This window comes from Rhinoraja longicauda, chromosome 3, assembly GCF_053455715.1.
Source record: "Rhinoraja longicauda isolate Sanriku21f chromosome 3, sRhiLon1.1, whole genome shotgun sequence".
Classification (NCBI taxonomy): Eukaryota; Metazoa; Chordata; class Chondrichthyes; order Rajiformes; family Arhynchobatidae; genus Rhinoraja; species Rhinoraja longicauda.
In genome coordinates this window covers 16004162-16021218 of record NC_135955.1, presented here as the reverse complement: position 1 = coordinate 16021218, position 17057 = coordinate 16004162, and the positions used below count along the sequence as shown (strand labels likewise).

Here is a 17057-nt window from a genome sequence, read left to right as displayed (position 1 = left end):
TAATTCCCCGTTTTCTCTCTCGCTCCTTTCTTGAAAAGTCGGATAACATTAGCTATCCTCCGATCCACAGGAACTGATCCCGAATCTATTGAACATTGGAAAATTATCACCAATGCGTCCACTGTTTCTAGAGCCACCTCCCTGAGGACCCTGGGATGCAGACCATCAGGCCCAGGGGATTTATCATCCTTCAGTCCCATTAGTCTACCCAATACTATTTCTCGCCTAATGAAAATTTCTTTCAGTTCGTCTACCCCCCTAGATCCTCTGTCCTCCAGTACATCTGGGAGATTGTTTGTGTCTTCCTTAGTGAAGACAGATCCAAAGTACCTGGTCAAATCTTCTGCCATTTCCTTGTTACCCATAATAATTTCACCCGTGTCTGCCTTGAAGGGACCCACATTTGACTTTGCTACTCTTTTTCTCTTAATATATCTAAAGAAGCTTTTACTGTCCTTCTTTATATTCTTGGCCAGCTTCCCCTCGTACTTCATCTTTTCAGCCCGTATTGCCTGTTTTGTTACCTTCTGTTGTCCTATGAAAGTTTCCCAATCCTCTGGCTTCCGGCTACTCTTTGCTGTGTTATACATCTTTTATTTTAGTTTTGTTCCATCCCTAACTTCCCTTGCCAGCCACGGTTGCCTCCTACTCCCCTTAGAATCTTTCTTCCTTTTTGGAATGAAATGATCCTGCGTCTTCTGAATTATGCCCAGAAATTCCTGCCATTGCTGTTCCACCGTCAATCCTGCTAGGATCCCTTTCCAGTCTACCTTGGCCAGCTCCTCTCTCATGCCTTCATAGTCCCCTTTGTTCAACTGCAACACTGACACTTCCGATTTAACCTTCTCCTTCTCAAATTGCAGATTAAAACTAATCATATTATGATCACTACCTCCAAGCGGTTCCTTTACCTCGAGTTCTCTTATTAAATCTGGTTCATTAGACAACACTAAATCCAGAATTGCCTTTTCTCTGGTTGGCTCCATTACAAGCTGCTCTAAGAATCCATCTCGGAGGCACTCTACAAACTCTCTTTCTAGGGGTCCAGAACCAACCTGATTTTCCCAGTCTACCTGCATATTGAAATCGCCCATCATCACAGTGGCATTACCTTTCTTACATGGCAGCTTTAACTCCTGCTGCATCTTACACCCTACATCCGGGCTACTATTTGGGGATAGCCAAGTCTTTTTCCGAGGGTGAAATTGTCAAGTAGCATTAATGGTGAGAGGGTAAACATTTAAAAGAGATTTATGATACATGTTTTTCACACAGAGGGTTTTCGGTGCCTGGAATGCGTTGCCAGGAAAAGTGGTCAAAGCTGATACCATAGCAATGTTTGGGAGACATTTAGACAGGCACATGAACAGGTATGGCATGATATCATGGGCAGGCAAAAAGGATTGTTTTCATAATCCCAGAAGGGTGAAAAAAGGCCCCAAGCCATAATGTTGCCTGTCCATTCCCTCCGTCGTTGCTGTCTGGCCCTTTGAGTTCCTCCAGCATTTGTGTTTCATGCATGAAGACACCTTGGTAGGCAAGGGCGAGTTTTAGTTTCAGTTTAGTTTATTCGTGTCACGTGTACCAAGGGGCAGTGAAAAGCTTTTTTGCTGCAAGCTATCCAGGCTGTGAAAGACTATACATGATTGCAATCAAGCCGTCCACAGTGCACAGATACATGATGAAGGGAATAACGTTTAGTGCACGATAAAGTCCAGTAAAGTCTGATTAAAGATAGTCCGAGGGTCTCCAATGAGGTAGATGGTAGGTCAGTACCATTCTGTAGTTGGTGATAGGATGGTTCAGTTGCCTGACAACAGCTGGGAAGAAACTGTCCCTGAATCTGGGGATGTGCATTTTCACACCTGTTCCTCTTGCCTGATGAAAGAGGGGAGAAGGGAGTGATCGGGGTGAGACTCCCCCTTGATTTTGCTGGTGGCCTTGTGGAGGAGTAAAGTGTAGATGGAGTCAATGGAAGGGAGCTTGGTTTGCTGGATGGTCTGGGCTACGTTCACAATTCCTCAATTTCTGCAATTGGGCTGAAAGGCCTGTTTCTGTGCTATAAACCCTATGGGTCTTATGATCGGTAGCGCAGCGGTAGAGTTGCTGCTTTACAGCGAATGCAGCGCCGGAGACTCAGGTTCGATCCTGACTACGGGTGCTGCACTGTAAGGAGTTTGTACGTTCTCCCCGTGACCTGCGTGGGTTTTCTCCGAGATCTTTGGTTTCCTCCCACACTCCAAAGACGTACAGGTATGTAGGTTAATTGGCTGGGTAAATGTAAAAATTGTCCCTAGTGGGTGTAGGATAGTGTTAATGTGCGGGGATCACTGGGCGGCACGGACTTGGTGGGCCGAAAAGGCCTGTTTCCGGCTGTATATATATGATATGATATGATATGATATGATATGATATGATATGATATGATATGATATGAGAAGAAACAAAGGTGTGTACAAGGCTTAGCTGGAAATTGAACTTGGTTCTCAGGTGAAGAACATTATAGCTCCTTGTGCCCCATCATTGTAAGTTGCACCTCCCACCATTCCTGATGCGGCATAAGTGTAATTCAGACAGCAGATGGAAAGCTCTGCTCTAAGTTTGCCTGAGTTAGTAGACACAGGGAACCGGAGAGGCCAGTACACCAAAAAAATATACTAAGTACGGGAGTAACTCAACGGGTCAGGCAGCATCTCTGGAGAACATGGATAGGTGACTTTTAGGGTTGGGACTCTTCTGTCTGAAGAAGGATCCCAACCCAAAACAGCACCCTTGCATGACCTTTCCATGATGATTTGGGTTGGGACACTTCCTCACCCTTCTCTGAGACTATTAAAATAATCCCTTTTGCCTGTACATGATCTGTATCCCTCAATTCCCGACCTGTTCATACACCTATTTAAATGCCTCATAAATATTGCTCTGGAATCTATTTCCACCCCCTGGCAGACTGTTCCAGGCACCAACAACGCTCTGCGTGAAAAACTTGTCTCAAAACTATCCTTTGAACTTTCCCACTCACACCTTAAAGCAATGCCCTCTGTTATTTGACAATTCCACCCTGGGGGAAAAAAAACCTCTCTTTAGAGGGACATGGATCAAACACAGACTAATGGGACTATCTAAGATGGGCACAAACTCAGACCCATTGTGTTACTCCATACTTTGTGTCTTCCTTTGTAAAGCCCTGTCCCTGGGATGGCAGGACTTTCATATGAAGAAAGACTGGATAGACTAGGCTTGTACTCGCTGGAATTTAGAAGACTGAGGGGGGATCTTATAGAAACATATAAAATTCTTAAGGGGTTGGAGAGGCTAGATGCGGGAAGATTGTTCCCGATGTTGGGGAAGTCCAGAACCAGGGGTCACAGCTTAAGGATAAGTGGGAAGTCTTTTAGGACCGAGATGAGAAAACATTTCTTCAACAGAGAGTGGTGAGTCTGTGGAATTCTCTGCCAAAGAAGGTAGTTGAGGCCAGTTCATTGGCTATATTTAAGAGGGAGTTAGATGTGGCCCTTGTGGCTAAAGGGGTCAGCGGGTATGGAGAGAAGGCAGGTACAGGTTAGTGAGCTGGATGATCAGCCATGATCAGATTGAATGGCGGTGCAGGCTCGAAGGGCCGAATGGCCTACTCCTGCACCTATTTTCAATGTTTCTATGTTTCTATCTGCAATTCCTTGTTTCTACCTTAGATAACCACTTGGTTGGCATGCACTAGTTAGGTCAGAGAGCCTGTTTCCGTGCTGTATAACTCTCTAAATCTATATTCCATCTACAGGCTTTTATAAATGATCAATATGACTGCACTGCAATTGTTGTCAATGCCTTTGTTTGTGGTCACTTATTGAATGGCGGAGCAGGTTAGATGAACTATGTGGCCTATTCCTGGCTTCATTGTTTTGTTCAGTTAAGTTGAGTTTAGTTTTGTTTAGTTTAGTTTCATTTATTACAGTCACATGTAGCAAGGTACAATGAAAAGCTTTTTGTTGCGTGCGATCCAGTCAGCAAAAAGACTATACATGATTACAATCTAGCTGTCCACAGCGTACAGATACAGGATAAAGGGAATAACGTTTAGTGCGAGATAAAATCGAGTAAAGTCCGATTAAAGATAGTTCAAAGGTGAGTTAGATGGGAAGTCAGGACCGCTCTTTAGTTGGTGAGTGGGCGGTTCAGTTGCCTGGTAACAGCTGGGAAGTTGTTGGGTCAAAGGCCCTGTTTCCATGTTGTATAACCCATATTCCAGATATAGTCTTTAATCAAGTATCAGTATGACTACACTGCCTTAGTTTGTGAAGCCATTTATTGAATAGCGGAGCAGGTGAGATGAACTATGTGGCCTACTCCTGTTCTCATATCTCTAATGGCTGGAAGATAAATTGAGATGAAATCTTTTGCTTATGAACCAATAGCAGAAAAAACCCTTTATCATAAGTTGTCACTCTGTTGACAAGGATGTAAAACCCCCTGTTTTTCAATGACTATTTATTTGTCATTCTGCACTCTGATTCCCATTCTGACAGATGACTGGGTGTTGTGTTGGCGTGTGGCGTGCATGTGATTTATCGCCCTATTTAATCAACTGCGAGAAAAATACAATGATAGATTTTGCTTTTAAATTAACAATTAGGCACCTTTTTTTTTCACATCCCTGACAAGGGTATTGACTTTCACATCTGACTACATTTGCACATTGTTTCTTGCTGTGTTTAAATGTTGGACTTTGCTTGAAATGCAGTCGCAGAAACAAACAGAGAGGATGACCTGGAAATGGAATAATCTCACAGTCATAGAAACAGGTCCTTTGGCCCAACTTGCCCAGGCTGACCAATATGCCCTATCTAGAATAGTCCCACTTGCCTGCATTAGGCTAATATCCGCCCAAACCTTTCCTATCAATGTACCTGTCCAAATTTCTTTTAAAGACATGTCTTTTATATAGTAATTGGGTGACACATTGGTGCAGCTGGTAGAACTGCTGCCTCACAGCACCAGAAACCCAATCCTGACCTTGGGCGCTGTCTGTGTGGAGTTTGCATGTTCTCACTGTGACCGTGTGGATTTCCTCAGGGTGCTCTGGTTTCCTCCTACATCGCACATATAGTGTAGCAAAGTGTGGAGTCATGCATTTTGGTAGTAGGAAGAAAGGCGTAGACTATTTCTAAATGTGGTGAGAATCCAGAAATCGGAGTTGCAAAGGGACTTGGGAGTGCTGGTGCAGGATCCCCTAAAGTTAATCTGCAAGTCGGATCAGTAGTAAAGAAAGCAAACTCAATGCTAGCACATATTTCAAGAGGGCTTGTATACAAAAATAGGGATGTAATGTTGAGGCTCTATAAGGCGCTGGTAAGGCTGCATGTGGAATATTGTGAGCAATTTTAGGCACCATGTCTGAGGAAGGATGTGCTGGTTCTGAAGAGGGTCCAGAGGAGGTTTACAAGAATAATCCCCGGAATGACTAGGTTAACCTATGAGGAGCATTTGTCGGCACTGGGCTTGTACTCGCTGGAGTTTAGAAGAATGACGGGGGATATCAATGAAACATACAGAAGAGTGAAAGGCTTGGATTGAGTGGATGTGGAGAGGATGTTTCCACTAGTTGGAGAGTCTAGGATAAGAGGTCACAGCCTCAGATTTAAAGGACGTTCTTTTGGGAAGGAGTCAGGGAGAAATTTCTTTAGTCAGAAGGTGGTGAATCTGTGGAATTATTTACCACAGAAGGCTGTGGAGGCCAAGTCAGTGGATATTTTTAAGGCAGAGATAGATAGATTCTTGATTAGTATGGGTGTCAGAGATTATGGGGAGAAGGCAGGAGAATGATGGAGTAGATTTGATGGGCTGAATGGCCTAATTCTACTATTTCTCATGACCTTCTGATCCCAAATATGCACAGGTTTGTAGGTTAATTGCCCCAAGTGCATTGGGAGTGTATGAGAAAATAGGATACCATAGAACTATTATGAGTGGTTGATTGATGGTCAGCGTGGACACAGTGGGCCAAAGGGCCTGTTTCCATGTTGTATCATTAAGCTAAACTCAACTTCTGTTTCAGTTTCTGCTTCTGTTTTCTACTGCACAACCGTGAACAGCTGGGCTATCTTGTGCAGGTAAACTAAGCACCAGAGCTAACTGTTGAGCCTTCCTGAGATGTTGTGGGCCTAACTCAGTGAAACACCATTGAAGGGAGGTGCCCACTTGATAACCTCAATGATATACTGGCATCCACACGGCTAGTTTTTATTGTCCCATAGTTTAACTATGTAAAGGCATTTTAGATTCTCATGTGGCATTGGGATTGTGTTTCTTGCGTGTTTGTTAATATGTAGATAGCTTATTACTGAATATGAAGTTAGTATTGACCTTTCGTGTAAGTATGTCAGAATCAGAATCAGAATAACCTTTATTGACATCCAAATAAAAACAAGTCTTTTGGACGAGATTTTGTCACCCACAGTCCAACAATAAGAGCAATAAAAAGAAGCAATTACACACACAATCACAGACTAACACAAAAAAAAAAGAAAAAAAAAGAGAAACACCCATCACAGTGAGTCTCCTCCAGTCCCCTCCTCACTGTGATGGAAGGCCAGAATGTATTTTCTCTTCCCCTGCCGTCAGGCTGTTGAAGTTGCCACGTTCCAGGCCGCGCCGGACGGTGATAGGTCCGCAGCGGGCCGACCCAAGCCCCGCGATTTGGGGCGGGCGAAGACACTGCCGCTGCTGCTGACATTTTGCAGCCCCTGTAGTTTAGACACTACTTTGGCATTGGGCTTGGTTTTCTTGTTTGAACACTTATCCTGGTGTTGTAGCACATGTACTTTGTGTTTGAACAACAATTCAACTAAACTTAATTTGAACTAAACTCAACTGAATTAAACTAAACTCAACTAAATTAAACTATACTAAACGCAGCTAACAAAAAACTAAACTAACCTAAACTAAAAACATTGCCAAAGCCCTTTAGCTATAACTGCGGGTCTCTTTGTAGTAATATCGCTCCAGTTTACTTTTACAAAGAGTCTATCAAACATGAGGTAGGTTTAAGTGGCCATTATTGGGTGATTAATGGAGCCTATCAGAGAACACTGGTAAACTGGGAGTTGGACTTTGCATTAATTGCTGCTGAAACTGATTTCTCCATGTTGCAACTGCGATCATTTTCCATCCTTATTTCCATCTCCAGTACGATGCTCTCTGATCATGTTCACCAATAGACAATAGGTGCAGGAGGAGGCCATTCGGCCCTTCGAGCCAGCACCACCATTCAATGTGATCATGGCTGATCATTCTCAATCAGTACCCCGTTCCTGCCTTCTCCCCATACCCCCTGACTCCGCTATCCTTGAGAGCTCTATCTAGCTCTCTCTTGAATGCATTCAGAGAATTGGCCTCCACCGCCTTCTGAGGCAGTGAATTCCACAGATTTACAACAAAGATACTTTAAAAACAATTATGCACTGGATACAGATACCTTGTTCTAGATCAAGTCATCTCTTTTTCTCTCAGTTCCGAATGTCTCACCTCTTATTTTGGTACAGTGGCCCCCTGTTTCTAGACTCCCCAGTCACGGGAAACATTTAGAGTAGCGTACGTAGCTGGTAGAGCCGTTTCCTCACAGCGCCAGAGACCCGGGTTCGATCCTGACCTCCAGATCCAGATCCTGAGGAGTCTACACATTTACCCTGTGACTGTGTGGGTTTCCTCCGGCTGCTCTGGCTTCCTCCCATCAGATGTCTTTTTAGTGTTGTTATTGTACCTGCATCAACTACCTCTGCTGGCAGCTCATTCCAAATAGAAGGCCAATTAACCTACAAACCTATTTTTAAGTTAATTGACCTTCTATTTGGAACGAGCTGCCAGAAGCTCACATGATGCAGGTACAATAACAACAATTAAAAGACATTTGGAGAGGTACATGGATGGGAAAGGTTTAGATGGATATGGACCAAACGCAGGCAGGTGGGACATGTGTAGATGGGCCAGCATGAGCAAGATGGCCTGAAGGGCCTATTTCCAAGCTGTATGACTCTATGACTCTCTATGACTCAGTAAATTACCTCTAGTGTGTAGGGAGTGAATGCGAATGTGGGAACATCAAACTAGTGTGAACGGGTGATCAATGGTGGACTTGGTGGGCCAAAGGGCCTGTTTCCATGCTGTATCCCTGGATTTACTTTGTTAAGTCATTTGAGAACAATATATTTTTCAAGGAGACCACCTGACATTCTTCCAAGCTCTAGGGACCAGTACTCAGTCTGTTTAAGTTCTCTCTTTAGGATAATCCTACTAGTTGTTAGCAATCCTGTGAAAGATGCCATATGTACCTGATGGCAGTTTTGTTTAGCACTCCCTTCACACTGCCTTTCAAATGATACGAAACGCCAGAATAAAAGCTCCCTGCACCTATTCTAAGAGATCAACATGATGACTGAGAGTCAAAGAATCATACAGCATAGAAACGGGCCCATGGTGCGGCATGGTGGCACAGCGGTAGAGTTGCTGCCTAACAGCACCATAGATCTGGGTTCGACCCTGACTACGGGTGCTGTCTGTATGGAGTTTGTATGTTCTCCCTGTTACTGAGAGCCCAGTGGGAGCTCTCTCACCCTCACCCTCACATGGAGCGCTACAACAAGGCTGCCCGGCACCACTTTGTCCAGGAAGGGCCCTAACCGCTGCCCCCACTGCCGATTCCTGCATTCATAGATTGAGAGCAAAACGGGAGGTCTGGTTTGTCGGGGTGGTAGTGTAGCTGGGGAAGGAAACCCTGCTCGGTTCTAAGTGAGATTCCCACAACCAACTGCCCGCCCGGAGTTCAGGCTGAAAGGACATCGACCTTAAACATTAACTCCGTTTCTCCTTCTAGAGACACTAACTAACCTGTCTCACCTACTGAGTGTACAAACTTCATAACGAATAAAAATGTATATTTGTTATTGCAAGCTAAAGTTACAAAAGGCTGTTGGTTACATTGTTTTATAGAGTTAAGTACTGATCGAAGCAATTGCTTGTCCATTACAATGTCTTGGCAATTTCAATGCCTTGTCAATGTCCATGCCTTGTCAATTTCTATGCCGTGTCAATTTCAATGTCAAAATCTGTTATAAAGAGGTCCATAAAAAACGCGGGTTTACTGTATTTCTAAGTTAAACTAGCACCTAACCTGGAAAAAGGTTTGCACCTGCTGATGTTCCAATCACTTGCTGCCGAACCTCTCTCCTTCTTGGTGGTACAGGGGACTGGCTTGGGAGGTGCTGCTGGAAGAGTCTTGAAAAGTTACTGACATTCATGCACCAGTGAGATAAGAACATAGGAACATAGGAACATAGAAGCAGGGTGAAGCCACCAGCACCCTGAAGCCTGGTTCACCACTGAAGCTGGTCACCTCAGTTTTAAACAGCCATCCCTCGAAATTGTAACTATGTGATAAATGGATAAACAGGGGAATAAACCTGGATTGTTTTCTCTCGACTGTCGGAGATTAAGGGTGCCTGATAGAAGTTTATCAAATGAAGAGAGACTTAGACAGGGTAGACAAGTCAGAACCTTTTTCCCAAGGTGAAAATGACAAAGACTAGAGGGCATATCGTTAAGGCGGATGGGGCAAAGCTTAAAGGAGATATGGGGGGCCAGTTTGTTTACACAGCAGGTGGTGGGTGCCTGGAACACACTGCCAGGAGTGGTGATGGAGGCAGATACAACCGTGTTGTTTAAGAGGCTATTGGGTAGGTGGAATATATAGGGAGATGAGGGATCTGTATCACATGCCGGCAGAGGGCATTAGTTCAACTTTGCATCATGTCCTTTACCTTGTACCTGTACACTGTGAATCATGAATTGTTTATTCGCTGACTGGACAGCGTGCAACACAAGGCTTTTCACTGTACCTCGGTACACGTGACAATAATGAACTAAACTAAACTAAACTGAATGTCCGAAATGCACCTTGTGGGCCAAAGGGCCTGCTCCTGAGAAGAATAGATCAGGTAAACGCACAGAGTCTCTTGCCCAAGTAGGTGAATCGAGAATCAGAGGACATAGGTTTAAGGTGAGGGGGGAAAGATTTAATAGGAAGCTGGTGGGTAAATGTTTTACACCAAGGGTGGTGGGTGTATGGAACGAGCTGCCAGAGGAAGTAGCTGAGGCAGCTATTATCGCAACGTTTAAGAAACATTTAGACAGGTACATGGATAGGATGGGTTTGGAGGGATAAGGGACAAACGCAGGTAAGTGGGACTTGTAGATGGGGCACGTTGGTCGGTGTGGGCAAGATGGGCCGAAGGGCCTGTTTCCATGCTATATGACTCTATGATTCCTGTGCTGTAATATTCTATGTTCTATGTCATGGTCACGGTGGCGCAGCGGTAGAGTTGCTGCCTTACAGCGAATGCAGCGCCGGAGACCTGGGTTCGATCCCGACTACGGGTGCTGTCTGTCCGGAGTTTGTACGTTCTCCCCGTGACCTGCGTGGGTTTCTCCGAGATCTTCGGTTTCCTCCCACACTACAAAGACATACGGGTTTGTAGGTTAATTGGCTTGGTATAAATGTAAATATTGTCCCTAGTTGGAGTAGGACCGTGTTAATGTAGGGTAGTGGCTGGGATGGCAATTAAAATGCTCCATTGGCCTGGAAGGCGATGAGCTTCTGGAGTGTCATGGAGATGCATTCTCCCAGGCAGGCAGAGCATATTCAGTCACGTTCCTAACCTGGGCTTTCTTCATAGTTGAAGAACATTTCTGGTTTTCAGGAGGTTTGTCACTGGCCAAGGGGATACACAGCCACCGACTTAATCTCCTGGTCTGACTAATCTCACACTCGGGCATTGAACAAAATCCTTGCCAAAAGGGTTCTAGCATTTCTCTTGTTGTTTTTTTTTCTCTCTCCAGAGCACTTGAAAGAACGTTTAGAGGAATACATGGCTAGATTTCCAAAGGTGAGGATCATACGCACCAAAAAGAGAGAAGGTCTGATCCGGACCAGGTTACTTGGAGCTTCAGTGGCCAAAGGTGAAGTGTTGACCTTCCTGGACTCCCACTGTGAGACCAACGTGAATTGGCTGCCACCACTACTTGGTAAGGGACTGTCTACATTCATGTGGTAATCATAAGCAGCTCGGTCTTTCGATGTGAATGCCTTAAGCCCACCCTGATTGCTGATTTTAGATGCCCCCCACACGCGCACACACACACGCGCACACACACACACACACACACACACACACACACACACACACACACACACGCGCGCGCGCACACACACACACGCACGCACGCACGCACGCACGCACGCACACACACACACCCACACACACACACACACACACACACACACACACACACACACACACACACGGGAGGAAGGAAAGGAGGAGAACAGAACTATGGATACAAAATAATTTTAACGTTGATGCTCTTAAAAACAACACTCTCAGATTTAAACATTTCAGGGCGAATCAATGGTGCATCTAGTTTGCAGCTCCCGTGATGGAGGTTCGATCCTGACCTCCTGTGCTACTTGTGCAGAGTTTGCATGTTATCAAGAGTCAAGAGTGTTTTATTGTCATGTTTCCCAGACAGAATAATGAAATTCTTACTTGCAGCAGCACAACGGAATATGTAAACATATGACCTGTAAACAATATAAGAAACAAAAAAACTTTCAGTATATACATACATGCATACATACATACATACACATATAGATATGTACATACGCAAGCTTTTCACTGTACCTCGGTACACGTGACAATAAACGAAACTAAACATACATACATACATACATACATACTCATTAAAAAATAATAGTGCAAAAAGACAAAATCAATGCCCCCAAATCTACAGTATGTAGTTCAGAGCTTATTTGGAGGTTGTCGTGTTTAATAGCCTGATGGCTGTAGAGACCACACAGATCCCCTTGACCACCTAGGTTTCATCTTAGTGTCCTGAAATGCCCACATCCCAACAACCGAGTGCAGAGTGCTTGGCTAATGGGCCTCTGTACATGGCCCCTGAGCGTATGGGTGAGTGGTGGAATCTGGAGGGACTGGAACAGAAAGTGGAGAGAATATAATGGGACTGGTGTAATGGGGGTATTGATGGTCAGCACAGATACAATGGACCAAAGGGCCTGTTTCCAAGCTGTATGACTTCAGAACTTATGACTTGCTGGCTGAGGAGACTGAACAACTCAGCAGAAAAAATTGAAACAAAATGAAGCATACCTGGGAACAGCATGCAAGAGTCGGGAGATCATGCAACTTCACACAACACTGAGTAGGCCCCAGCTCTGGTCTTGTACGCAGGTTTGGTCACCACACTATAGGAAGGATGAGATTCCACTGGAGAAGATGCAGAGGAGATGAATTGGACTGCAGGACTAATTGTGGGAAGAGTTTAGATAAACTGGACACAAAGTGCTGGAGTAACTCAAAGGGTCAGGCAGCATCTCTGGAGAACATGAATAGATGCCGTTTCATGTTGGGACCTTTTTCAAGTGTAGGAAGGAACTACAGATGCTGATTCATACCAAAGATAGGTGACTTCAGCCTGAAGAAAGATTCTGACCCGAAACGTCACCTGTTCCTTTTCTCCTGAGATATTGCCTGACCTACCGAGTTACTCCAGCATTTTGTGTCTTTTTCTTGTAAGCCAGCATCTGCTGATCCTCGTGTCTCCTGAGGTAGTCTGGGGTTGTTTTCCCCAGGATGAAAGCGGTTGAAGAGAATGTAAAATTTTGAGAGGCAGAGAGGTAGATTTCACAGTAACAATCTCTTTCCCATGGAAGAGGTGTCAAAAAGCAGGAAGAAGGTTTGAGGTGTGAGGAAGGAGATTTAGAGGATCTGCGGGAAATGTTTTAGACAATAGACAATAGGTGCAGGGGGCCATTCGGCCCTTCGAGCCAGCACCGCCATTCATCGTGATCATGGCTGATCATTCTCAATCAGTACCCCGTTCCTGCCTTCTCCCCATACCCCTTGAATCCGCTATCCTTAAGAGCTCTATCTAGCTCTCTCTTGAATGCATTCAGAGAATTGGCCTCCACTGCCTTCTGAGGCACATAAAGACTAGTTGATATCTGCCAGAAGTGGCGGTGAGAGCAGATACAGTCACCACGTTTAAGAGGCATTGAAACAGGCACTTGAAAAGGCAGTGTTAGTGTCGGGAATCGCTGGTCGGCACGGAGTTGGTGTCCAAAGGGCCTGTTTCCACGCTGTATTTCTACATTTAAAAAATAAATAAACCCGGTTAAAGCCTAGAAATGCAGCTGAAACTTAGTTTTGACAATATATCGTTAGACAATACTTAATGTTTGGCCACCCAGTGCTTTGTGGGGTGTGAATTCAGCCACACCGGAAAGCTCTTTCAAGAGTTGGGTGTCAAGCTCGGAGCGAATATCACCCAAGTTGTTTTGCATTAAATATTCAAGGAGCAAATCCTTGATAGGCACAGTTTCATTTATTAATGTCAGTGACTCAGTGCAAACACTGATCAATCGTTTCTGTTTGTTGTAAACCCGGCTCTTAAAATCAACAGTAAAATGGGGCAAACATTGGCTCTGAAAATGGAAGAGCTCAGATGTACCTCATCCAAGGCCACACAGTGAGGTGCGGCACAGTGGCGCAGCAGGTGGAGCTGCTGTTTATGTATGTGCTGTTATGTTTGTGTGCCATTGTATGTTCGTTCTTAGTACCTGAACTGATGTACAGCACTTTGGTCAACGTGGGTTGTTTTTAAATGTGCTATACAAATAAAATTGACTTGAGTTGACCTGACTCTGCGTGGAGTTTGCACATTCTCGCTGTGGCCACATGGGTTTCCCTCCCCCTCATCCGAAAGACGTGTGGGTTTATAAGTCAATTAATTGCCTTCTTTAAATTGCCCCTCGTGTGTAGGGAGTGGATGAGAAAGTGGGGTTTAGTTTGGTTTAGAGATACAGTGAGGAAACAAGCCTTTCGGCTCCACCGAGTCCACACCGACCAGCGATCCCCACACTTTAACACGATCCTACACACACCAGGGACAATTTTACATTTATACCAAGCCAAGGAACCCACAAACCTGCACATCTTTGGAGTGTGGGAGGAAACCGAAGATCTTGGAGAAAACCCACATGGTCACGGGGAGGACATACAAACTCCATATAGACAGCACCCGTAGTCGGGATGGAACCCGGGTTTCTAGCGCTGTAAGTGCTGTAAGGCAGCAACTCTACCGCTGCGCCACTATAGCCCTATACTCTGGAAGTAGTGTGAACACATGATCGATGGTCACCATGGAGCTGATGAGCAGGAGGGCCAGACCAGATCCCGCACTGTATCCTTAAACTAAACTATCTGCCACCTCTCCCAGACTGCACAGATGCTCCTTGACACGCTTCTGATCCGGTATGCCACATGCTAACATCCCACGTGTTTACCTGCTCTGCGGGCATGTTTCTCCCTGCTTTACTCCCCAGCTCTTCCTGTTCATTCTGCAGATCAGATTGCCCAGAACCACAGGACGATCGCCTGCCCGATGATTGACGTCATTGACCACAACCACTTTGGCTACGAGACACAGGCAGGAGATGCCATGAGGGGAGCCTTTGACTGGGAGATGTACTACAAGCGCATCCCCATCCCTCCGGAGCTGCAGAGAGCCGACCCCAGCGAACCCTTCGAGTAAGTGGGGCGGCACGGTGGCGCAGTGGTAGACCTCCTGCCTCACAGCACCAGAGACCCGAGTTCGATCCTATCTACGGGTGCTGCCTGTACGGAGTTTGCACGTTCTCCCCGTGACCGAGTGGGTTTTCTCCGGGTGCTCCGGTTTCCGCCCACATCCTAAAGACATGCAGGTTTCTAAGTTAATCAGCTTCCGTAAATTGTCCCAAGTGTGTAGGATAGAACTAGTGTATGGGTGATCGTTAGTCGGCATGGGCTTGATGGGCAGAAGGGCCTGTTTCCACTCTGTATCTCTAAACTGTATCTCTAAGTATCGCAAGAAGCACCAGAGACAGCACAATGGTGCAGCTGATAAAGCTGCTGCCTCACAGTGCAAGAGACCCAGCTGTCTGTGTGGAGTTTGCACATTCCCCCTGTGACTGCTTGGTTTTCCTCTGGTTTTTGTTTTTCTGAATTTTACAACTTCTCAGCTCTGGTATTCTCACTAAATTTTTATTAAGCCCCTTTGCAATAGTGCAGCTGGGACTGAACGCAGCAAGTATTGTCTTTAGACTGTACATTAGACTTTATAAATACAATGCAAAAACAGGCCCTTCGGCCCATCAAGTCCATGACGGCCTACGACGATCACCCGTACACGTGTTCTATCCTGCACTCGAGAGACAATTTTCAGAAGCCAATTATCCTACAAGCTCTGGAATGTGGGAGGGAACCAGAAAAACCCACACCGTCACAGGGAGAACGTACAAACTCCGCAAAGACAGCACCCGTAGTCAGGATCGAACGCGGGTCTCTGGCGCTGTAAGGCAGCAACTCTACTGCTGCACTTCCATGCTGCCCAAGTGCCAAATCAACGTTTAACATAATTTCCCTACATTTCATAATACTTTGTGATAAATATCCCAAGTGCTTGCTGGAACTCTTTTTACGCTACTTTTAATTATAGAGGCCATTCGGCCCAACTAGTCAATGCTAACTATCAAGTATCCATTTGCACAAATCTGGCATGAATCACATTTTATTTTCCTCATGTGCATTGCTAGTAAGGCCAGAAGCTTTTGTCCACTCTTAAGTGTCCTTGTTTATCATATCTCTTCTCAACCTTTCCTGCTTCACAAATAAGGTCATAAGGTCATAGGTGACAGGAGCAGAATTAGGCCATTCGGCCCAACAAGTCTACTCTGCCATTCAATGATGGCTGATCTATCTTTCCCTCTCAACCCCATTCTCCTGCCTTCATCCCATAATCCTTGACACCCTTACTAATCAAGACTTACTAATCATGCCTTCTCCCCATAACTCCTGACATCCGTATGTGTCATAATAATGCGCCAAATAATGACCCCAGCTAAATAAATTCCTCCTCATCTCCATTCTAGAGGTAGATACTTTTATTCTGAGGCTGTGCCCTCTACAGCATAGAGCCATGCCCTTCGGCCCACCAAGACCATGCCGACCATCGATCGACCGTTAACACTAGTTCTCTGTTATCCCACGTTCTCATCCACTCCCTAAACACTAGGGCCAATTTACAGGGGCCGATTAACCTACAAACTCACACAGCTTAGAGATGTTGGTGGAAAATGGAAACCCAGGCGGTCACAGGGAGAACGTGCAAACTCCACAGAGACAGTCAGGATTTTCAGATCGGAGGGCCTGTAACAAGTGGTCTGCCACAGGGGTCAGCACTGGCTCCACTGCTGTTCGTTAGTTACATTAGCGATTTTGATGAGGTACGTGGTTTTATTGGTAAGTTTGTTGGTGACATTAGAATTTGTGCAATAGTGGACAGTGAAGAAGGATATTCAAGAGTGCAACAGGATCCTCATCAATGGGGCCAATGGGCCAATGAGTGGCAGATGGAGTGTAGCTTATAAGTTCATAAGTTCTAGGAGCAGAATTAGGTTATGAATGAATGAATGAATGAATGAATGAATGAATGAATGAATAAGTTTATTGGCCAAGTATGTGCATATACAAAGAATGTGCCTTGGTGCTCCGCTCACAAATCACAACACAAACATACAGTTAACAATTAAGAATAAAGCATAGAATATTCAGCCCGTAGGTCTACTCCACCATTCAATCATGGCTGATCTGTCTTTCTCTCTCAAACCATTCTAATGCCTTTTCCCCATAACCCCTGACAACTTTACTAATCATGAATCTGTCAATCTCCGCCTTGAAAATATAGACAATAGGTGCAGAAGGAGGCCATTCGGCCCTTCGAGCCAGCACTGCCATTCAATGTGATCATGGCTGATCATTCTCATCAGTACCCCGTTCCTGCCTTCTCCCCATACCCCCTGACTCCGCTATCCTTAAGAGCTCTATCCAGCTCTCTCTTGAATGCATTCAGAGAATTGGCCTCCACTGCCTTCTGAGGCAGAGAATTCC

The 17057-nt window shown here is 45.2% G+C and overlaps 1 protein-coding gene across 2 annotated transcripts in view; it reads left to right on the top strand.

Moving 5' to 3' along the window:
- galntl6 (polypeptide N-acetylgalactosaminyltransferase like 6) overlaps positions 1 to 17057 on the top strand; it is an 801537-nt gene that overhangs the window by 678741 nt on the left and 105739 nt on the right. For both annotated transcript variants that reach the window (XM_078396864.1, XM_078396865.1), the window contains 2 exons: positions 10888 to 11073; positions 14477 to 14660. In XM_078396864.1, coding sequence (XP_078252990.1) covers positions 10888 to 11073; positions 14477 to 14660 — 370 coding nt within the window. The remainder of the gene's footprint in view (positions 1 to 10887; positions 11074 to 14476; positions 14661 to 17057) is intronic.